We start from the raw sequence: 24345 nt of genomic DNA on the forward strand, positions 1-24345 counted from the left end.
GTTCTTACTAAAATATTAATCAGGAGGCCGGGGACTTAATTCCGCCCACAATTGGCGGGGCTTAGCGTTTTGCTCCCTGAGACGCACACTTGCTATCCGGACCCTGACTGTTGAGAGAAAGGTTCTCAGAGCCTAAGACAGCTTGTGTTAGCAATCTCTCAAGCGGTCTTAGGAGCGCCATTCACGAAGATCTATTCAGGGACTCATGGGGGCAGGTAGGTGCTGCAGCAGAGCTGTGGCGAGGTGCCAGTTTTTAAATTAGTCTATAAGGCTTTATCCATAATTTGACTGTACAGAATACAGGATGCTTCCCTGTTGTTACATGTTTATTGCGGAGCAGTAAAAAACTATACGGCTTTAATTTTTAAAGGCACAGTACATCGCTTTTCCACAAATTTTCTAAAGGTATTTGTTTTTAATCACATTAAAACGACCAATATTGCTATTGCTGGTTTGTTTATCATGGCTGACCTTCAGGAAAGTGCATGTTTGTGTTTAGATGCCAATGTGGAACCCCCTATACCTTTTTGTCCCTCATGTACTGAGAGGGCTTTACAGTTTAAAGAACAGATTTTTTTAATGCAAATGTATCTAAGGATGTTTCTCAGCCTGATGAGACTCAGGGTATGCCACAAATTTCTCCCCAAGCGTTACAACCTTTAACGCCTGCTCAGGCGACGCCGTGTTCTTCAACTGCGTCCACTTCATTTACTCTGCAGGATATGGCTGCAGTTATGTCATCCACTCTTACAGAGGTTTTATCTAAGTTGCCAGTTTTACAAGGAAAATGCAGTAGGACAGAGACCCATGTGGTCCCTGCGACTCCTGATGCTTTGATGGCTATCTCCGATGTACCCTCCCAGGGCTCTGTATTGGGGGGTAAGGTTGCCCTGTCTGAGGGGGAACTGTCTGACTCAGGAAGTGCATTGCCCTTGACAGATTCGGACGTCATGTCCTTCAGATTTAAGCTTGAACATCTCCGTCTTTTGCTGAGAGAGGTTTTGGTGACTCTGGACGACTGTGACTCTATTGTGGTCCCACCAGAGAAATTGAGTAACATGGACAAATACTTAGAGGTCCCTTCTTATTCCGATGTTTTTCTGGTTCCTAAGAGAATTTCGGAAATTATTGCAAGGGAATGGGAAAGACCGGGTATCCCGTTCTCTCCTTCCCCTATTTTTAAGAAAATGTACCCTATAGCTGACACCGTTCGGGACTCTTGGCAGACGGTCCCTAAGGTGGAAGGCGCTATCTCTACCCTGACGAAGTGTACAACTGCAATTTGTCTCCTCAGATAGATCTGGATCAGGAGACGAGGGACTCTCTTCTTTGGTGGTTGTCGCCGGATCATATGTCCCAAGGGACGTGCTTCCGCAGACCCTCATGGGTGATAGTGACAACAGACGCCAGCCTACAAGGATGGGGTGCAGTCTGGAATTCCCTGAAGGCTCAGGGTGTGTGGACTCGGTCGGAGTCTCTACTTCCCATCAATATTCTGGAGTTGAGAGCAATATTCAGTGCGCTTCGGGCTTGGTCTCAGTTGGCTTCGGCCAAATTCATCCGATTTCAGTCGGATAACATCACGACTGTGGATTACATCAATCATCAGGGAGGAACAAGGAGTTCCTTAGTGATGACAGAAGTATCCAAGATAATTCGGTGGGCGGAGGCTCACTCTTGTTATCTGTCAGCAATCTACATCCCAGGAGTGGAAGCAAATTTTTTGAGCAGACAGACGTTTCATCCGGGGGAATGGGAACTCCATCCGGAGGTCTTTGCCACCTTGATTCTCAGATGGGGCAGACCGGAGCTGGATCTTATGGCATCTCGTCAGAATGCCAAGCTCCCGAGATACGGATCCAGGTCCAGGGATCCTCAGGCCGAACTGATAGATGCCTTGGCAGTGCCTTGGTCGTTCAACCTAGCTTATGTGTTTCCACCGTTTGCTCTCCTTCCCCGGGCGATTGCTCGACAGGAGAAAGCTTTGGTGATTCTCATCGCTCCTGAGTGGCCTCGCAGGACTTGGTATGCTGATCTGGTGGACATGTCCTCTCTGACGCCGTGGAAGCTTCCATTGAAGCAGGACCTTCTCATTCAGGGCCCCTTCCATCATCCGAATCTAATTTCTCTGCAGCTGACTGCTTGGAGATTGAACGCTTGATTTTATCTAAGCTAGGGTTCTCTGATTTGGTCATTGATACCTTGATCCAGGCACATAAGCCTGTTACTAAAAAGATTTATCATAAGATATGGCGTAAATATCTTTATTGGTGCGAATCCAAGTTCTACGCATGGAGTAAGATTAGGATTCTTAGGATTTTGTCTTTTCTCCAAGAAGGATTGGAGAAAGGGTTATCGGCAAGTTCCTTAAAGGGACAGAATTCTGCTTTATCTATTTTGCTACACAAACGTCTGGCAGATATTCCAGATGTTCAATCTTTTTGTCAGGCTCTGACTAGGAACAGGCCTGTGTTTACACCTATTGCTCCTCCTTGGAGTTTGAATCTAGTTCGTAAGGTTCTTCAAGGGGTTCCGTTTGAGCCTATGCATTCCATAGATATTAAGTTGTTATCTTGGAAAGTTTTATTTTTAGTTGCTATTTCTTCTGCTCACAGAAATTCTGAGCTTTCGGCATTACAATGTGATTCTCCTTACCTTTTTTTTCATTCCGATAAGGTAGTGTTACGTACCAAACCTGGATTTCTTCCTAAGGTTGTTTCCAACAAAAATTTTAATCAGGAAATTATTGTTCCTTCATTGTGTCCTAATCCTTCTTCTAAGAAGGAGCGTCTGTTACATAACTTGGGTGTGGTCCGTGCCCTGAAGTTTTATTTGCAGGCGACTAAAGAATTTAGTCAATCATCTTCATTATTTGTTGTTTTTTCTGGAAAACGTAGGGGCCAGAAAGCTACGGCTACCTCTCTTTCTTTTTGGCTGAAGAGTATCATCCGTTTTGCATATGAGACTGCTGGACAGCAGCCTCCTGAAAGAATTACGGCTCATTCTACTAGGGCTGTGGCTTCCTCATGGGCATTTAAGAATGATGCTTCTGTTGAACAGATTTGCAAGGCTGCAACTTGGTTGTCTCTTCACACTTTTTCCAAATTTTACAAATTTGATACTTTTGCCTCTTCCAAGGCTGTTTTTGGGAGAAAGGTTCTTCAAGCAGTGGTGCCTTCCGTTTAGGTTCCTGTCTTTTCCCCCCCTTTCATCCGTGTCCTATTGCTTGGGTATTGTATCGCATAAGTAAGGATGAAATCCGTGGACTCGTCATATCTTGTAAAAGAAAAGGAAATTTATGCTTACCTGCTAAATTTGTTTCTTTTACGATATGACGAGTCCACGGCCCACCCTGTCATTTTCTAAGACAGGTCTTTATTTTTATTAAACTTCAGTCACCTCTGCACCTTGGCTTTTCCTTTCTCTTCCTAACTTCGGTCGAATGACTGGAGTGGGAGGGAAGGAGGAGCTATATATACAGCTCTGCTGTGGTGCTCTTTGCCTCCTCCTGCTGACCAGGAGGCGATATCCCATAAGTAAAGATGAAATCCGTGGACTCGTCATATCGTAAAAGAAACAAATTTATCAGGTAAGCATAAATTTCCTTTTTTTGTAATATAGATGTATTGTCAAAAATGCTTCTAATAAACGCTATAGCACAGCACTTGCTCAGAGAGCCTAAGGTGCTTGTACTATCTAGTAATTTATTAACGGCTGACATGATACAAGCCCCACTGGTGCTTTTAGCAGCCGCAGTATTTAAAATGCTGGTGCACTGAGAATATCTAGCTATGCTTCACAAGCACGTGCAGAGAAAATTGCTTACACTAAAATAGTGATAACTTTTACTAGAAGCATGTTTGTCAATGCATGTATATTGTAAATATGTTTCTATTCAAAGATGTAATTTATGTATGTGCATTTAAATTTTGACCGGAATGCATCCTTCAGAGCCTAAAGCTGATTTCGCTAACACTATTGCTTTTTGTTTGTGTTTTTTTTTTGCATCCTAAGATTATCCAGAAACAATTCTCCCTGTGACACTATGCAATGCTTGTCATCATATTAAAGAAGTATTAGTGATAATGATAGTAGTGTTCCTTGGCATGAGTTTAGTCACGAATATGCATTTGTGCTGAAAATCGGCTTTTTGTTTAAATAAAATGCATCGAATGTACACAAAAAATTAAAGAAAATTTTAAAAAATACTGACTAAAATTGTCAGTTTTTAGTTGTTTCCTTAACTTTTTTTTTAAGGGGTTATACCTCTTCACACTCTGGAGAGTCATATAGTACAGCCACTGAATATTCGGGGAAAAAAATATCTCTGAAAATTCGGAACGAAAATTCCATCGACACTAAAATTTCTAGGCTGCACATCTATAATTGGCATAATGTTTATTAATAGCTATAGTCAGTTTATATCAGCAATTAAGTACCTAATTGGAAAAGCCCTAAAACATGTTTAACCCCTTAGTGACCAGAGCACTTTTCCATTTTCTGTCCATTTGGGACCAGGGCTATTCTTACATTTCTGCAGTGTTTGTGTTTAGCTGAAATTTTCCTCTTACTCATTTACTGTACCCACACATATTATATACCGTTTTTCTCGCCATTAAATGGACTTTCTAAAAATACCATTATTTTCATCATATCTTATCATTTACTATAAAAATGTTTATAAAATATGAGGAAAAATGGAAAAAAACACACTTTTTCTAACTTTGAACCCCAAAATCTGTTACATATCTACAACCACCAAAAAACACCCATGCTAAATAGTTTCTAAATTTTGTCCTGAGTTTAGAAATACCCAATGTTTACATGTTCTTTGCTTTTTTTGTAACTTATAGGGCCATAAATACAAGTAGCACTTTGCTATTTTCAAACCATTTTTTTTTTCAAAATTAGCGCTAGTTACATTGGGACACTGATATCTTTCAGGAATCCCTGAATATCCATTGACATGTATATATTTTTTTTTAGAAGACATCCCAAAGTATTGATCTAGGCCCATTTTGGTATATTTCATGCCACCATTTCACCGCCAAATGCGATCAAATACAAAAAATCGTTCACTTTTTCACAAATTTTTTCACAAACTTTCAGTTTCTCACTGAAATTATTTACAAACTGCTTGTGCAATTATGGCATAAATGGTTGTAAATTCTTCTCTGGGATCCCCTTTGTTCAGAAATAGCAGACATATATGGCTTTGGCATTGCTTTTTGGAAATTAGAAGGCCGCTAAATGCCACTGCGCACCACACGTGTATTATGCCCAGCAGTGAAGGGGTTAATTAGGGAGCATGTAAGGAGCTTTTTGGGGTATTTTTAGCTTTAGTGTAGTGTAGTAGACAACCCCAAGTATTGATCTAGGCCCATTTTGGTATATTTCATGCCACCATTTCACCGCCAAATGCGATCAAATTAAAAAAAACATTAAATTTTTCACAATTTTAGGTTTGTCACTGAAATCATTTACAAACAGCTTGTGCAATTATGGCACAAATGGTTGTAAATGCTTCTCTGGGATCCCCTTTGTTCAGAAATAGCAGACATATATGACTTTGGCGTTGCTTTTTGGTAATTAGAATGCTGCTAAATGGCGTTGCGCATCACACGTGTATTATGGCTAGCAGTGAAGGGGTTAATTAGGTAGCTTGTAGGGAGCTTGCAGGGTTAATTTTAGCTTTAGTGTAGAGATCAGCCTCCCACCTGAAACATCAGACCCCCTGATCCCTCCCAAACATCTCTCTTCCCTCCCCTACCCCACAAATGTCCCCGCCATCTTAAGTACTGGCAGAAACTCTGCCAGTACTAAAATAAAAGGAAAATTTGGGCATTTTTGTGCATTTTGTTTTAGCATATTTACATATGCTTCTGTGTAGGATCCCCCTTAGCCCCCAACCTCACTGATCCCCCACCCAACAGCTCTCTAACCCTCCCCCTCTGACTTAATGTGCGCCATCTTGGGTACTGGCAGCTGTCTGCCAGTACCCATTTTAGTGAAAATATGTTTATTTATTTAAAAAAAATCCCTTTTCTGTAGTGTAGCTTCCCCCCCCCAATACCAACCCCCCACCCCTTCCAGATCGCTTAAATGCTTTTTTAAAAAAATGTTTATTTCATTTTTTAATTTCACTTTACTCCTAATTTTTTTTCTGTAGTGTAGCGGTTCCCACCCGCTCCCGCCCCGTGCACGCCCCCGCCCGCCACCCACCGTGCACGCGCGCGCGCCCGTGCGCGCCCCCGAAGGCTCCGCCCCCGATCCCGCCCCCTCCACCTTCCAGATCTCACCGATGGCCGCCCACCCGCCTCCCAAGTCGGCTCCCACCCACCAACGATACCGGCCATCGATGTCCGGTGCAGAGAGGGCCACAGAGTGGCTCTCTCTGCATCGGATGGCCAGAAAGTGTTATTGCAGGATGCCTCGATGTCGAGGCATCACTGCAATAACCGGAAAGCAGCTGGAAGCGAGCAGGATTGCTTCCAGCTGCTTTCCAGACTGAGGACGTGAAGGGTACGTCCTTGGTCGTTAACTGACATTTTTTAGAGGACGTACCCTGCACGTCCTCGGTCGTTAAGGGGTTAAAGACATTTATAACGGTCACTAATGATTTGCTATGCTCTTACATGGCTATTTAGGGCAAGCTGTAAACAAGTTTGCCTACTGCTGTAAGCAATCACTGTCTAGTTTGTAGCTGGCTTAGGCAATTTGCGGCACACCTATGCTTAATATTTAGTTTTTTTGCCTGTCTAAGGAGTGTGGGATAAGTAATAATTTTACACAAAAGCAATCAAATAATCAGTGTATACTGCACAAGTTTTTTAGTATGTATAATTAAACATTTTATATTGCAATCTCAAAGTTTTTCATGTCCCTTAAAATGTATTTGTAACTTCAGCATGTTTTTTTCTTTATTGCATCCTTTAGAGTTTCAGTAGGGGAATACCAAATAGTAACATTTGCTGAAAATGCCCCCTTTCTAACTGAAATTACATTAGTCTCAACTATAATATCACAATCTTCTGTAATTATACAGTGCTGCTTTTCACATAAAACCACTTTGTTTTCCTATTCTGTTTTCCAGTTTCCATAGCAAGACGTGTACAAGATCCATTAGCTGAGCTTGTGAAAATTGAGCCCAAACACATTGGAGTTGGAATGTACCAGGTAAAATAACTGTTTAATCTTCATACCGTTTAGCAGCAACAAAACATTGGTTTGTAATTAAGTATCAAGAATTTATTTTATTTATTTATTTAAAATATTAGGAACTGGGGCAAAAAAGAATTGTCAAAAATCATTTTGTTTTATTATTGAAGTTTTTTCCCTGGATGTATATATTTCTGTGATACAGGCCTGCAAATAGCTGTAGCCGTATTTATATTCTTATTCAAACCATCAGATCAGACCCGTAATATGATCTTTAGAGCCCTCTCTTGGTTCACATTGTTAAATACCTAAGGTTTTTGTCCTTTGCAGAAAGCAATGCAATATATTGATCTTCTCTATTCCTTATTTATCATCTACATTATGAGTTCTGGAAGCTGACCCTGAGTTCTGTACAAATTGTCATTAGTGTTGTAATCAACTGCAGCTAGTCTTTGTTTCTAAAAGAAGTGTAAAAAAATCTAAAATGGATCCCTGCTTCAAATACATTTAAGTTTGCAGGCTTCCTGTGGCAGCCACATCTGTTAATAGGGTACTTTATTTCTCTGCGGTGGTTGCCCACAAATATGCATTATTGCATTGTTAATGTGTAACTGGATATATGTTACAGTGATATCACTGTGCAAGGAAATTCCACCTCCCACAATGTATGCCTTTACAATAAACTTCTCTTTGTTTGAAGTAACCTTTATTAATTAGACATTAAAGGTGCTGTAAACACTTTGTAATTACATTTCTGTTGTGTTGCTATAAAAAAAAAAACCCATATCGGCCAAGTTCTAATGTTGTTGAAACAAATTTTACTGCAATTATTTTTCAGTAGCTAACCCCCCCCCCCCATTTAGAGGAGCCAATCTGGCCTTTAGCCTACAGACATCAAGGCTAGCCACTGTCATAAAGGTAGTGTAAAATACATTGTAGATATGTAGCAGAGTTTACCTTGAGAAGTAAGCAGGGTGCATTTCACGTTCTGAGAGTTATATATTGCTTACTTTTTAGAGCTAAATTACATGAAAGAGGGGGCTACATAAAAAGCACATATATTGCAAAGTTGTTTTATTATGCATAGCCAGGGCCGGCTTTAAATCTCAGGTGCCTGTAGACACAAAATCCTGAAGCCCCTTCCCCGGCCCTTCCTCACACAAAAAAAAATATATTTTTTTTATAATTATGGATAATAAGTATTTTGTTAGATATGCAAATGTTAGACTAATAGTATACAACACAGTACATTATAGAACAGAGTATGCTGCGTGTTGTATGGGACCCACACAACTTGCAGCATAATCTGTTCTATGTACTAATAGAGAGACAGGGGGGGAGACAGGGGGGAGAGAGAGGGACAGGGGGAGAGAGAGATGGGGAGAGAGACGGATGAGAGAAAGAGACAGGGGAGAGAGAGAGGAGAGAAAGAGAGACACAGAGGAGGGGATAGAGACAGGAGGACTTGAGAGAGAGAGACATAGCGGAGAGAGACAGACAGAGGTAGGAGCAAGAGACAGTTCCATTGCTTATAGAATTTAACCTTTGACTGTTGATTTTAAAATACCTGTACGGAATATCATTCAAACAGGGGCTCCAGTGCTGCACGCCACCTCCTAAAATATTGCCACTTCACCTCTTGAGTCCCTCCCTGGCTTTATTAAGTACAGGAACTCGGGAGGGAATCCAACTGGCAAATGACATTTAAATTAAAAAGACATCCCTTCCCAATAGAAATTAAATCTCCCATAATATGCTGATATAAATATAGGAAAAATGTGCAATGTACTTTCATTAGTTGTATTGCTTTCTTTATCTGTAATTTACCTCAACAAATCCTGCTAATTCTGTTTCACCAGAAAGGCTGGAATGTATCTCCTCATGCAGTATTGTTTGGTTTAGCTTTTTTGTGTGTATAGAGCAGTGTTTCAATCTCATTTACATATAGTCCTGATTAACCACATCATAGGAGGCCAGGTATAGTTACTTAAAATGCTTCTCAAGGGGTGTATCCCGGACTACGATGGTATTGCAGTGGCCTTCAAACTTCATAAAATTAGAGTTTAAAGGGATAAGAAATCCAACATTTTTCTTTCATGATTCAAATAGAGCATGGGATTTTAAAGTGAATGTAAACGTTCATGAATTGGTGCCCGTTTTTTAAAAACACTATTCAAAACAGGGGCACTTTCATTCATGAAAGTTTACATTGCAGCGTATTTTTACAAATACTTACCTTTCTCTTCAGCGAAGCCGGATCGGCGACCCCGCGCCCGCTTCTCATGCTGTATTTAGCACAGCAATGACTAAACCGGCTTCCTCCAATCACGGTGTGGCCTCACGAGATGGACGCTCTGGGGTGCACACCATGATTGGAGGAAGCCGGTTTCGTCATTGGTGACATAAGTACAGAGGAGCTGCGGGTGGGGGATCGCTGATCCGGCTTCTCTGAAGAGAAAGGTAAGTATTTGTAAAAATACGCTGCAATGTAAACTTCCATGAATGAAAGTGCCCCTGTTTTTAACAGTGTTTTTAAAAACCGGGCACGAATTCATGAACGTTTACATTCACTTTAAGCACCTTTCTAATTTACTTCTATTACCAATTTTTCTATTTTCTCTTGGTATCTTTTGTTGAAAAGCAAGGTCGTATGCTTAAGAGCTGGCCCATTTCTGGAGCACTATAAAAGCATCAATTTTACAGGAATATAATCCATTTCCAAGAGCACTATATGGCAGCACTATTTCCTGCCATGTTGTGCTCCAGATGCCTACCTACTGTAGGTATTTATTCAGCACAGAATACTATGGGAATGAAGCAAATTTGATAACAGAAGTAAATTGCAACTTTTTTATTTTAATGGTATGCTCTATCTCAATCACAAAAGGAAATTTTGGGGTTTCATATCCCATTAAAGGGACATAATACTCATATGCTAAATCACCTGAAACTGATGCAGTATAACTGTTAAAAGCTGACAGGAAAATATCACCTGAGCACCTCTATGTAAAAAAGGAAGATATTTTACCTCACAATTTCCTCAGCTCAGCAGAGTAAGTTCTGTGTAAAAAGTTATACTCAGCTGCTCCCAGCTACAGGTAAAAAAAAAATTAAGAAATGAACAGCAGCCAATCAGCATCAGCAGTGCTGAGGTCATGAACTCTTTTACTGTGATCTCATGAGATTTGACTTAACTCTCATGAGATTTCATTGTAAACTTCCTTTAAACTGAATAGGGAAATAACATGAGAGTGCACGAGGCTCAACCCCTAAGCTGTCCCAGGACAGACATACTAATATGCTGCTTAGAAATCATTTACAATGGGAGGTGGCTACTGAGGAACTTTTGAGGTAAAATATATTTCTTTTTTATATAGAGATGTTCAGGTGATATTTTCTAGTCAGCTTTTTACAGCTATACTGCATCACTTTCAACTATTTAAACATTTGGGTATTATGGCCCTTTAAGTATTTCTTTTGTTTGCTTGAGGTTGAAAAATGTCATCCATGAAAACTGTAAAAAAATACAATATAAAATAAAAACTAAAATCCTGGGATCAACTGTCTGTTTAATTTACTGCACTTTGCATAGTTTTGTACAGAGGATCTAGTTTCATTAGAGTGAGGACATATGATATTGTGGTGATGTTCCATAATGCTAATTGATTAATGGCCAGACACTTTTATGTAATCCTGCACAGTTGTTAATGTATTTATTCTAGTTAAACCAGTCATTTTCTGCACTAAATGGCATACTTGCTCTGTTGGGTTATCAATTCTGTTAAACTTAATATTTATTCTTTCAGATTTTTGTTTTATAATGACTTTTTATTATTAACCCCATTGGTTGTAAAAAGGATGCAATGCTTTTCTTTCTCCTATTAAACAATCAAGGGTTATTGGTTGCCTGCTTTTCCAAACGTTTAAAGGGACATTTTGATACAAAAGTTATGTTCTAATTTGTTCTCATTTGCCATTTTGCATTGCTGACCCTAGCAGGGGAACCTAAGTGTCTCTTAAGATTTCTGGAAATGTGCATTATATTTAAGCATTACTGGGCTAGATTACAAGTGGAGTATAAAAATATTAGTGCTACTGTGCACAAACATTGCTTAAGTTGAATCAATAGCACTTTTATTTTTGCACTATTACAAGTTGAAAGCAGTATTTCAGAATGAGCTGCATTTCAGATAACACAAGTGCGCAAAATCACATTATAGAATGATATGGGGCGAACTGAAAATCTCATGTCCGCTATCGCTCGAGAGCTAATCTAGTGGTGTGCTAAGCACAAAGTCAGATACTGGAGTTCTTCAATTATTGAAATAACTATAAAACACTGCACACATGCATGCATACACATACATAGTACGTACGTACATACATACATACATACATATGTACACACACACATTCCCTAAGGATAATGCGCCCTCACTGTTGGATGAGCTCCACTTGTAATGTAGCCCACTATTTTTAATAATATTAGGAAAGTATTAGGAAATTTAAAGGAAATAATAAAAAAATTGAGAGGTTCCAGCCTAGTTAAACTTCTGAATAGTTTTTTGAAAGAATATATATCAACTATAGAATTCTAGAATAAATGTCTACAAACCTGAACTCAAAAAGTTTTCATAGTTCTTGACTGTTGTTTGTGGGTTCCTGCAGGGTTGGCCTTTTGCTCTTCTAGATTCTATAAATGTGCTATCTTTCTTAAAATGGTTGATTTCCTCTGTTCACTTTTGATTCCTCTGCTGGAAAACAAAACGTAGCAATATATTTTGTTATTTTGTTAAAATGAATGTAAATTTTGATGCCAAAGTGCCCGGTTTTTAAAAATTTGATTAAAAATAGGGGCACTTTAACTCATCAAAATTTACATTTCACTCAATTTGGGAAAAAATACTTACCTTTTAATCTTGACAGCCACTCCAGCTTCCTCCACCTGTCGCAAGCCTATTCCTGGGTCTAAAATGAGGAATCCGGCTTCCCCCAACCACAGCGTTGAATCAGACACTGATTCCCCCAGGGGGGTGGGGTGGGAGCTGTGATTTGAGGATGACCTATCCATCATTTGTGATGTCAGAAATGGCTTTTCGACGACCGGGGAAGTTGGGGCGGCTGTCAAGTTTAAAAGGTAAGTATTTTTTCACAACGAGTGAAATGAAAATTTTTATGAATTAAAGTGCCCCTGTTTTTAATTGAATTTTTAAAAACCAGGCAGTTTATCATCAAAATTTACATTCACTTTAACCATGTACAAATATAGTAAAACATATGCACTCACTTTGCCACTTCTTATACAGCAGCAATAGGTATTCATAACCAGGTCTTTTTTTACCCATTGTGCTTACTAATGTTGCTATTTTGTGAATGGGAATGACTTTCAATGACATCACTAACATTGTAATCTAGTCCTATATATGCAATCTGTACATAATATTTTGCTCAAAATAAAGGTAATGTAAAAATATATAAACAAAAATTGACAAAAAAGGGTTATAGTTTGTGTGATTAAATAAAAATGTAATTTTGCACTCATACAATCAGAGTAATCTTAGGATTCATCTGCATTATATAATAGACCACCCGGAGTTAATATAACACTTGTTACAGAGACACCAATGGTTTATAAGCATATTTTGCTTTTTAAAGATTTCACTTTCATAGTAAAAGTTACAAATGTGCAGTGACAGATACAGTAAATCATACAACAGCCACTGAAATAGATGCCTTAGGTCTGCCAATAGAATGGGCAGTATGGTTTGTGATTGTATCACTCGTCACATCGGTTTTGAAAGCAATGGAGACAAGGGTGGCCAGTAAGTTAAATAGGACCCAATATGCACTACTTTTGTAAGCAAAGTATTTTTCATTAACCTTTAACCAAAGGGAAAAGTATGACTGATATCTGCCAAGTTTAGCGAGTACTTGTCATTACACTTAAATGCAACCTATTTCCAGTGGGTTGACTTAGGTGGTCCTGTATTGTGTAATATCACCAAACCGTTATCAGTCTCTTATTCCACTTAAGCCTGGTGTAGTGTTTCATTTGGCTTCTCTGCAGAACCCAGATTTTACAGATATTCTTGTTTGAGAATTTGCATGTATTGGTGTTGCTGTTATGCTGAATAATGTGGCCTGGACCAAATATTTTAATTTGCATAAATGAATATGATCAAAGAGAACAGTAAATGATAATATGAGGAACTTTATTAGTATGATTATTATAATCATTATCATTACACATATGAATTATATCATTCTATAAATACAGTAATAGAATATATGGTAGTATTTGACATTTGCTTGCAGATAACAATACTCTATTTTCTTTCCTAAGATATGGAGAGTCCACAACGTCATCAATTACTAGTGGGAATACCACTTCTGGCCAGCAGGAGGAGGCAAAGAGCACCACAGCAAAGCTATTAAGTGTCACTCCCCTACCCATAATCCCCAGTCATTCTCTTTGCCTCTGTCAATGGAGAAGGTGAAGTTTTGGTGTCTGAAGAAAATTTGATTCTTTTCGCTACAAGCAAGATTTTTGGGTATAGCTGTAGTCCACGTCAATCTCTGCAGTGCAGCAGTGGTGGCTTTAAAGCAGTTAGAAAGTTGTGAGGTAGTCCTTGCTTGGTTTTCTAACATATTTGCTGCCCATGGTATAGAAAGCCAGAGTAGGGTTTACTCTATTCTTTCTTTTTCTACAGGTCTCTGTAAGGAGTATGTGTCCTTTCACTCCTTGTAAGCTGTCTACCTGCCGGACAGCTAGATTTGTAGGTAAGTGCTTTTGTCTTCTAGGTGGGGAGATTTGCACTTCAGAGTTTTTAAATAATAAAATGAAAGACTCTCTGCTTTATTTAATTGGGACTAAATCCTTAGTAGAGGATTTTTTTCAGGCAGTATGCAGGCCCTTTTAATGTATGTGGCTAGAGAATTAGAGTTAATCTCCTTTATGGGTATGAAGGGGTTAACTTCTTATTGTGGTAGGTAGGCGCCTCAGTCAAATGTTGAAGTGCAGTGTATTTGGTAAATAAAATTGCTTTGAATGGTGTTCCTTTCACAGTCAAATTTAAAGTGACAGATAAATTTAAAGTGACAGTAGCAATTATAAATATAATTTTGTACCTTATGTCTAGAGAAAATTAAAAATTTTTATTCTGAGCCTAATGTCTCTCTAGATGATGCTGTTCAGACTATGCCACAATTTTCTCCTCAAACGTCCCAAGCCTCATTGGCATCACATGCAGTGCCCTGCAGTTCCTCTCAGCCTCCAGGAAGAGTTTATTTGCTTACAGAAATTGCTGCTCAGGTATCTTCTACGATATCTGCATTTTTTTTCTGGTTTTCCTTTGCTATAGGGAAAACCGCAAGTGGAATATTAGAGATTCAGATAGTAAGGTTTCTATTCCACCTGCTGCTACACAGGTTGCTCTTCCTCATAAGTCTGATGAGGAGGATACGTTGGTAGCCTCTGAGGGTGAATGCTCAGATTCGGACATTATAATTCCTTTATCTGATACTGAAGAAGTATACTTCAGATTTTAGCTTCAACATCTTCATGTACTGTTAAAGGAGTTATTGGCTACTTTGGACGACTCCAATACTTATGTCGTTGTCAACCCTAAGAAATCTAGTAAACTTAATAAATACTATGATGTTCCTCCTCTGTGGATGTGTTTACTGTTTTAGACCGTGTGATGGAGATTATTTCACAGGAATGGGAGGAGCCAGGGATACCTTTCTCCCTGTCTTTAAGAAGATGTTTCCTGTTGCTGTCTTCATTAAAGATTCATGGTGCACGGGTGCCTAAAGTAGAAGGGGCTATTTCTACTCTTGCTAAGAGAACTACGATCCTTATAGAGGATAGCTACTCCTTTCAGGATCCCATGGACAAGAAGCTCGAGGCTTATATTTATTTATGGCATTGTTTTGCCACTGTAGCAAGGACTGCATCTTATTGGTGCGATTCCTTGTCTGAATCTATTTTATCAGAGACTCCGTTGGAGGAGATCCAAGATAGGATTAAGGCTCTCAAAACAGCCAATTCCTTTATTTTGATGCTGCATTCAAATTTTTAGACTGGGAGCCAAGATGTCTGGCTTCACTGTCTTAGCCTGCAGGGCTTTGTGGCTAAAATCTTGGTTTGCTGATGCTTCCTCTAAGTCCAAACTTCTGATGCTTCCTTACAAGGGTAGGACCTTGTTTGGACCTGGTTTGGCAGAAATAATTTCTGAAATTATGGGTGGAAAATGGTCTTTTCTACCACAAGTCAAGTAGAACAGATCTAAGGGACCTCAGTAATTTTCGTTCCTTTTGTAACTTCAAACAAAAGTCTTCCTCTTTCAAGCAGGAACAGTCCAAGTCTTCTTGGAATCCCAATCAGTCTTGGAGCAAGGGGAAGCAATCCAAGAAACCCACAGCTGAGTCTTAGCATGAAGGGTCTGCTCTCGGTCCGGGATCGGATCAAGTGGGGGCAGACTTTTCCTGTTTTGTCAAGCATGGATAAGAGATGTCCCAGATTCTTGGGCTGTGGACATAGTGTCTCAGGGTTACTTAATATAATTCAAATTTCTTCCTCCCAAGGGCAGATTTCACCTCTCAAAATTATCTGCAAATCAGGTAATAAGAGAGGCATTCCTGAACCGCGTTCGGGATCCTTCCTCCCTGTGTGTGATTGTTCCAGTTCCGGTAAAGGAACAGGGTCTAGGATTCTAATCAAACCTGTTTGTGGTTCCCAAAAAAGAGGGAATTTTTCGACCCATTTTAGACCTTAAGTGTCTCAGCGAGTTTGTCAGGATACCGTCCTTCAAGATGGAATCCATTCGTTCCTTTCTTCCTTTGGTCCAAGAGGGTAAGTTCATTACCACCATATCTTCATGTTCCCATATTCAGGGATCATCACCCGTTCCTGAAATTCGCTTTTCTAGACAAGCACTTTCAGTTTGTTGCTCTTCCATTGGGCCTTGCCACAGCTCCCAGAATTTTCTCAAAAGGTTCTGGAGGTTCTCTTGGCAGTTTTCAGGTCTTGGGGAATTGCAGTGGTGCCTTACTGGGACGACAGTTGTTTCAGGTGCCATCTTTTCAACAAGCAAATGCGCATACAGAGATCTTGTTGTCTTTTCTATGTTCCCATGGATGGAAAATGAATCTGGATAAGAGTTCCCTTGTTCCTACTACAAGGGTGGTTTTTCGTAGGGACCATAATATATTCCCTATCTATGAAAATGTTTCTGACAGAGGTCAGAAAATCCACAATTCTCTCCTCTTGCCTCTGTCTACATTCTACTATTCGGCCATCAGTGGCTCAATGTATGGAGGTAATTGGTCTGATGGTTGCTTCCATGGACATCCTTCCTTTTGCTCAATTCCCTTTGAGAGCTCTGCAATTATGCATGCTCAGACGATGGAACGGAGTCCATTCGGATTTGTCTCCGGGGATTGATCTAGACCAGTCAACAAGAGACTCTCTTCTGTGGTTGCTTTCTCAGGATAATCTGTCTCAGGGCACATGTTTCCAGGGACTCTCCTGGCTTTTGTTGACCATGGACGCCAGCCTGCTAGGTTGGGGAGCAGTCTGGGACTCGTAATGCTCTGATGGCTTGGTCTCAATTGTCCTTAGCCTGGTTTATCAGGTTTCAGTTGGACAAGCTCTCAATTGTTGTCTATCTGCCATCCACATTCCAGGAGTGGACAACTGGGAAGCGGATTTTCTGAGCAGACAGATTTTTCATTCCAGGGAGTGGGCTCTCCATCCGGAGGTGTTCTCCAGGTTAACCCTCAAATGGGGAGTGCCGGAGTTAGATCTGATGGTGTCTCAGCAGAACGCCAAGCTTTCAAGGTACGGTTTAAGGTCAAGAGATCCTCAGGCCACTCTGGTAGATGCTCTGGCGGTTCCTTGGGATTTCGGTCTAGCATACCTGTTTCCTCTGTTTGCGCTCCTTCCACAAGTTTTTACTTGTATCAAACAAGAGGGAGCATCAGTACTTCTACTAGTTCCTGCATGGCCTCGCAGGATCTGGTATGCAGACCTAGTGAAGATGTCATCTCGGCCGCCTTGGAGGTTGAGTCTGAGGAAGGACCTTCTAACTCAGGGTCCATTCCTCCATCCAAATCTCATTTCTTTGAAACTGACTGCTTGGAGATTGAACGCTTAGTTCTGTCTAAGCGTGGATTTTCTGAGTCGGTCATTGAGACCATGATCCAGGCTAGCAAGCCTGTTACTCGAAAAATTTACCATAAGGTATGGCATAAATACCTTTATTAGTGTGAATATAAGGGCTTCTCTTGGAGTAGGGTCAGGATTCCTAGAATTTTGTCTTTTCTCCAGGAACTTCTCTGAAAGGTCAGATTTCTGCATTATCTATTTTGTTACTCAAGCGTCTGGCGGATGTGCCAGATTTTAATCTTTTTGTCAGGCCCTGGTCAGAATCAGGCCTTTGTTTAAACCTGTTGCTCCTCCTTGGAGCCTTAACATTGTTCTTAAAGTTTTGCAGCAGGCTCCATTTGAGCCAATGCATTCCATAGATATTAAATTGTTATCTTGAAAGGTTTTGTTTCTTGTTGCTATTTGTTCTGCTTGGAGAGTCTCAGAGCTCTCAGCTTTGCAGTGTGATTCTCCTTACCTTATCCTTCATGCGGATAAGCCGGTCCTGCGTACTAATTTGGGATTTCTGCCAAAAGTGGTTTTGGACAGATATATTAATCAGGAAGTTGTTCCTTCTCTCTGTCCCGCTTCTTCTCATAAGGACCGTCTGTTGCACAACTTGGATGTTGTGCATGCTCTAACCTTTTACCTACTGGCGACTAAGGATTTTCCCCAGTCTTCTGCTCTGTTTGGTTGTTTCTCAGGAAAGCGTAAGGGTCAGAAAGATAATGCTACTTATCTTTCTCTCTGGTTGAGAAGTATTTGAGAAGGATTCCGGATCATTCCACGAGGGCCCTCTTCTCTTCTTGGGTTTTCAAAAATTATGTTTCTGTGGAACAGTTTGCAAGGCTGCAACTTGGTTCTCTTTGCATACATTTTCAATTTTTTACAAATTTAATTATTTTGCCTTGGCTGAGGTTTCTTTTGGGAGTAAGGTTCTTCAAGCGGTGGTACCTTCTGTTTAGTTCTGCCTGTCTTGTTTTCCCTCCCTAGTCATTCCGTGTCCTCTAACTTGGGTATTGGTTCCCACTAGTAATTGATGACGTTGTGGACTCTCCATATCTTAGGAAAGAAAACAAAATGTATGCTTACCTGATAAATTTCTTTTTTTTCCGGACATGGAGAGTCCACGACCCCACCCTTAAAGGGACAGTCAACACCAAAAATGTTGTTGTTTAAAAAGATATATAATCCCTTTATTACCCATTCCCCAGTTTTGCAAAACCAACACTGTTATATTAATACACTTTTTACTTCTGTGACTAACTTGTATCTAAGCATCTCCTGACCGCCCCTAATAACATGACTTCTAATTATTATCTATTGACTTGCATTTTAGCCAATTAGTGCAGTGTCTGCCACTAGCCACAGGCGTGATCACAATGCTATCTATATGGCCTACATGAGCTCGCTCTCCCCTGCGTTGAAAAGTAAATAAAATAGAGGCGGCCTTCAAGGGCTTAGAAATTATCATATGTGCCTTCCTAGGTTTGCTTTCAACTAGAATACCAAGAGAACAAAGCAAAATTATTGATAAAAGTAAATTGGAAAGTTGTTTAAAATTACATGCTCTTTTTGAAAAATGAAAGTTTTTTTTGGACTTGATTGTCCCTTTAATTTAAGACCGTTTTTTTTAGTAAACCTTAGGCACCTCTACACCTTTTGTGTTATTCCTTTTCCATTTCCCTTCAGTCGAATGACTGGGGATTATGAGTAGGGGAGTGACACTTAACAGCTTTGCTGTGGTGCTCTTTGCCTCCTCCTGCTGGCCAGGAGTGATATTCCCACTAATAATTGATGACGTCGTGGACTCTCCCTATCTGGAAAGAAAGAAATTTATCAGATAAGCATAAATTTAGTTTTTTAAGAAAAAGACAACATTCTAAGTATTTAAAATGAAGGTAAACATTTTGTTTGGTTGTATTCCAGTTGAAAAAATTACCTTTCTTCTGCAAAATTCCTTTAAAGTTTAGGATATTTCGCAGACAAATTATTTAAAATTAATTTTTCAAATAAACTGAACGTTAATTAATCTAAATGTTATCAAAGTAGATTAGAAGCCATTGAAAAATTAGGATTAACCATTTTGTAAAAACACAGGAGCATTACCCTATAAGATCTGTGATGGACAGCTCTTATCTGACTAATGAAAGAGAATGGATGAGTTTTCAGAAGATTTGATCAATTTCCGCGTAGCTGGCACATCTGCTAATATTTAGCACTTTACATATCTCGCTAAAGTTAAAAATTATTTCTCAAGGGAATATTAATTGCAATTATTGATATTTTATTTTATTGTACTTTTTAAATTATTAAACTGCTTGTTGTTTTTTTCAAACACTTTATGCTCTGATGTACTTAAATGAGTTACGCACTTTTGTGTGTTAAGGCTATGAAACCCATTTCAAAATACATTATTTCTCCAATTTGTTACAGTTTAAGTCTGGCCACAAAGATTTTTTGCTGATACAGGAAATATTGTTTCAGAAATAAAAATCACGTTTTATTAGATAATGATTATCAGTGTACCTTTTCCTGCATCAGCTTCATAAATATTCCATTCCTTATATGTCAGTCATTGTCTAAGATTTCATCTTTGTCCTGCTTTCCATTACATAGCATGATTTATATGAAATCAATTAAATAGCTACTCTGAAAAGAAATTAAAAGCCCCCTAATCCAGACTTACGTTGTTTGCTTTCACAACTGTAAGTCATAAGTAATTCATTTTCCTTGGAAAATTAGTTCAGTTACCATTCCCAGTAGCATCATATGTTGACACAAGGTTATAGATAGTTTAATATTTTTCTTCAGCATGTTTGCCTCAACTTTGCAAGACCTTAAATCAAAACAAATATACATTTGCTCAACTGCATATACTTCAGGCTTATTTCAAATGAATGTTGTCTTTATTTTGGTCATCCAAAATATGGTTTCTAAAAGATGTGAAAAACCTTCCCGAAAATTGAACTTCCAACCTGCGGGAAAGCGATAGTTTTCTATGATAGAACGCTACAGAAATCCGTCTATTTACGCTAAACTGCAAACATTTCTTGTGTTTGTTATTCTTGAAGCTGAAGTTTAAGTCCTTTGTTTATGTGGTTTGGTAGAGAATTTTTTACATCATCATGTCTCCTCCCACACTCATATGCCACAAAACAAAGCGCTACTGTATGGTACTCTATACTCCAAAGTGTAAAAGGATTGCTCAATTTAGTTGCCTGGAATATTATTGGACTTATTTATAAAGGGCCCAAAAAGTGGTGTTGTGTTAAAATATGTTATAAATTACAGCATTTACATGCTCAGTTGCGTTACCTTTTATAATGAGCACATGGTCATAATAAAAATAAGAGGAAACAAATACAGGCACAATGTTTTACAGCTTTACTAGTTTGTAGTGTTGTCGTTATCTTTTAGATTACATAATACACGTTGGATTGCCTGTTTGTACTTCACAAATTATTTGGGAGAAAAAGCTACTTCATCTAGTTTGAGAAAGAAAATACAATGAAAAGCGTTCTCCCTATATTTATTGTTAAACAATGTGAAGAGGCTTTATAATCCAGGGATGTGAGATTATCATGAAAGAGCATTGTTTGCACCACATGGTACTTCTGTTCCAGGAAGATTGTCCTGTATTAGCCATTATTCATCAATGCAGGGCAATCATTAGACTTAATAACTCCCACAAGACAATTGCCAATATTGTCTTGATTTCCCTAAAATGTTTAACAGTTGACAAAAGACATTGTGGTCTAATCCTTTGGCTTTCTCCTAATGAAAGCCTGTCTAGATGTTGAAAACTGGGTGAGAAAAGACTTGTTAGACCATATTACTTTTTCCTCATTGCTTCAAGTTTTGAACATCTTACACCACATTATCGCCTAGATTTAGAGTTCTGCGGCCAAAGGGGTGCGTAGCTAACGCTGGCTTTTTTCTGGCCGCACCTTTTAAATACCGCTGGTATTGAGAGTTCACAGAATGGCTGCGTTAGGCTCCAAAAAAGGAGCGTAGAGCATATTTAACGCAACTTCAACTCTCGATACCAGCGGTGCTTACGGACGCGGCCAGCTTCAAAAACGTGCTCTTGCACGATTCCCCCATAGAAAACAATGGGGCTGTTTGAGCTGAAAAAAAACCTAACACCTGCAAAAAAGCCGCGTTCAGCTCCTAACGCAGTCCCATTGTTTGCTATGGGGAAACACTTCCTACGTCTGCACCTAACACTCTAACATGTACCCCGAGTCTAAACACCCCTAACCTTACACTTATTAACCCCTATTCTGCCGCCCCCGCTATCGCTGACACCTGCATATTATTATTAACCCCTAATCTGCCGCTCCGTAAACCGCCGCTACTTACATTATCCCTATGTACCCCTAATCTGCTGCCCCTAACACCGCCGACCCCTATATTATATTAATTAACCCCTAATCTGCCCCCCCCCACAACGTCGCCTCCACCTGCCTACACTTATTAAGCCCTAATCTGCCGAGCGGACCGCACCGCTATTATAATAAAGTTATTAACCCCTAATCTGCCTCACTCCCGCCTCAATAACCCTATAATAAATAGTATTAACCCCTAATCTGCCCTCCCTAACATCGCCGACACCTAACTTCAAGTATTAACCCCTAATCTGCCAACTGGAGCTCACCGCTATTCTAATAAATGTATTAACCCCTAAAGCTAAGTCTAACCCTAACTCTAACACCCCCCTAAGTTAAATATAATTTAAATCTAACGAAATAAATTAACTCTTATTAAATAAATTATTCCTATTTAAAGCTAAATACTTACCTGTAAAATAAATCCTAATATAGCTACAATATAAATTATATTTATATTATAGCTATTTTTTTACAAAAAATAAAAAAGAACTAAGTTACAAAAAATAAAAAAATATTTACAAACATCAGAAAAATATTACAACAATTTTAAACTAATTACACCTACTCTAAGCCCCCTAATAAAATAACAAAGACCCCCAAAATAAAAAAATGCCCTACCCTATTCTAAATTACAAAAGTTCAAAGCTCTTTTACCTTACCAGCCCTGAACAGGGCCCTTTGCGGGGCATGCCCCAAAGAATTCAGCTCTTTTGCCTGTAAAAAAAACACATACAATACCCCCCCCAACATTACAACCCACCTCCCACATACCCCTAATCTAACCCAAACCCCCTTAAATAAACCTAACACTAAGCCCCTGAAGATCTTCCTACCTTATCTTCACCATACCAGGTTCACCGATCGATCCAGAAGAGCTCCTCCGATGTCTTGATCCAAGCCCAAGTGGGGGGCTGAAGATGTCCATGATCCAGCTGAAGTCTTCATCCAAGCGGGAGCTGAAGAGGTCCATGATCCTGCTGAAGTCTTCTATCAACGGCATCTTCAATCTTCTTTCTTCCGGATTCATGTTCATCCCGCCGACGCGGAACATCCATCTTCACCGACGACTTCCCGACGAATGACGGTTCCTTTAAGGGACGTCATCCAAGATGGCGTCCCTCGAATTCCGATTGACTGATAGGATTCTATCAGCCAATCGGAATTAAGGTAGGAAAATTCTGATTGGCTGATGGAATCAGCCAATCAGAATCAAGTTCAATCCGATTGGCTGATTCAATCAGCCAATCAGATTGAGCTTGCATTCTATTGGCTGTTCCGATCAGCCAATAGAATGCAAGCTCAATCTGATTGGCTGATCGGATCAGCCAATCGGATTGAACTTGATCATCAGCCAATCAGAATTTTCCTACCTTAATTCTATCAGCCAATCGGAATTCGAGGGACGCCATCTTGGATGACATCCCTTAAAGGAACCGTCATTCATCGGGAAGTCGTCGGTGAAGATGGATGTTCTGCGTCGGTGGGATGAACATGGATCCGGAAGAAAGAAGATTGAAGATGCCGTTGATAGAAGACTTCAGCCGGATCATGGACCTCTTCAGCTCCCGCTTGGATGAAGACTTCAGCCGGATTATGGACCTCTTCAGCTCCCGCTTGGATGAAGACTTCAGCCGGATCATGGACATCTTCAGCCCCCCGCTTGGGCTTGGATCAAGACATCTGAGGAGCTCTTCTGGATCGATCGGTGAACCTGGTATGGTGAAGATAAGGTAGGAAGATCTTCAGCTTAGTGTTAGGTTTATTTAAGGGGGGTTTGGGTTAGATTAGGGGTATGTGGGTGGTGGGTTGTAATGTTGGGGGGGGGGGGTATTGTATGTGTTTTTTTTACAGGCAAAAGAGCTGAATTCTTTGGGGCATGCCCCGCAAAGGGCCCTGTTCAGGGCTGGTAAGGTAAAAGAGCTTTGAACTTTAGTAATTTAGAATAGGGTAGGGCATTTTTTTTTATTTTGGGGGTCTTTGTTATTTTATTAGGGGGCTTAGAGTAGGTGTAATTAGTTTAAAATTGTAATATTTTTCTGATGTTTGTAAATATTTTTTTATTTTTTGTAACTTAGTTCTTTTTTATTTTTTGTACTTTAGTTAGTTTATTTCATTGTATTTATTTGTAGATATTTTATTTAATTAATTTATTGATAGTGTAGTGTTAGGTTTAATTGTAGGTAATTGTAGGTAATTTATTGATAGTGTAGTGTTAGGTTTAATTGTAACTTAGGTTAGGATTTATTTTACAGGCAATTTTGTAATTATTTTAACTATTTTAGCTATTAAATAGTTCTTAGCTATTTAATAGCTATTGTACCTGGTTAAAATAAATACAAAGTTACCTGTAAAATAAATATAAATCCTAAAATAGCTATAATATAAATATAATTTATATTGTAGCTATATTAGGATTTATTTTACAGGTAAGTATTTAGCTTTAAATAGGAATAATTTATTTAATAAGAGTTAATTAATTTCGTTAGATTTAAATTATATTTAACTTAGGGGGGTGTTAGTGTTAGGGTTAGACTTAGCTTTAGGGTTTAATACATTTATTAGAAAAGCGGTGAGCTCCAGTCGGCAGATTAGGGGTTAATGTTTGAAGTTAGGTGTCGGCGATGTTAGGGAGGGCAGATTAGGGGT

At 39.3% G+C, this 24345-nt stretch overlaps 1 protein-coding gene across 1 annotated transcript in view; it reads left to right on the forward strand.

The window, feature by feature from the left end:
• SRBD1 (S1 RNA binding domain 1) overlaps positions 1-24345 on the forward strand; it is an 823313-nt gene that overhangs the window by 534134 nt on the left and 264834 nt on the right. The window contains exon 17 of the mRNA XM_053712257.1: positions 7094-7176. Within this exon, the coding sequence (XP_053568232.1) occupies positions 7094-7176 (83 nt within the window). The remainder of the gene's footprint in view (positions 1-7093; positions 7177-24345) is intronic.

The sequence above is a fragment of the Bombina bombina genome, chromosome 4 (assembly GCF_027579735.1).
Source record: "Bombina bombina isolate aBomBom1 chromosome 4, aBomBom1.pri, whole genome shotgun sequence".
Lineage (NCBI taxonomy): Eukaryota > Metazoa > Chordata > Amphibia > Anura > Bombinatoridae > Bombina > Bombina bombina.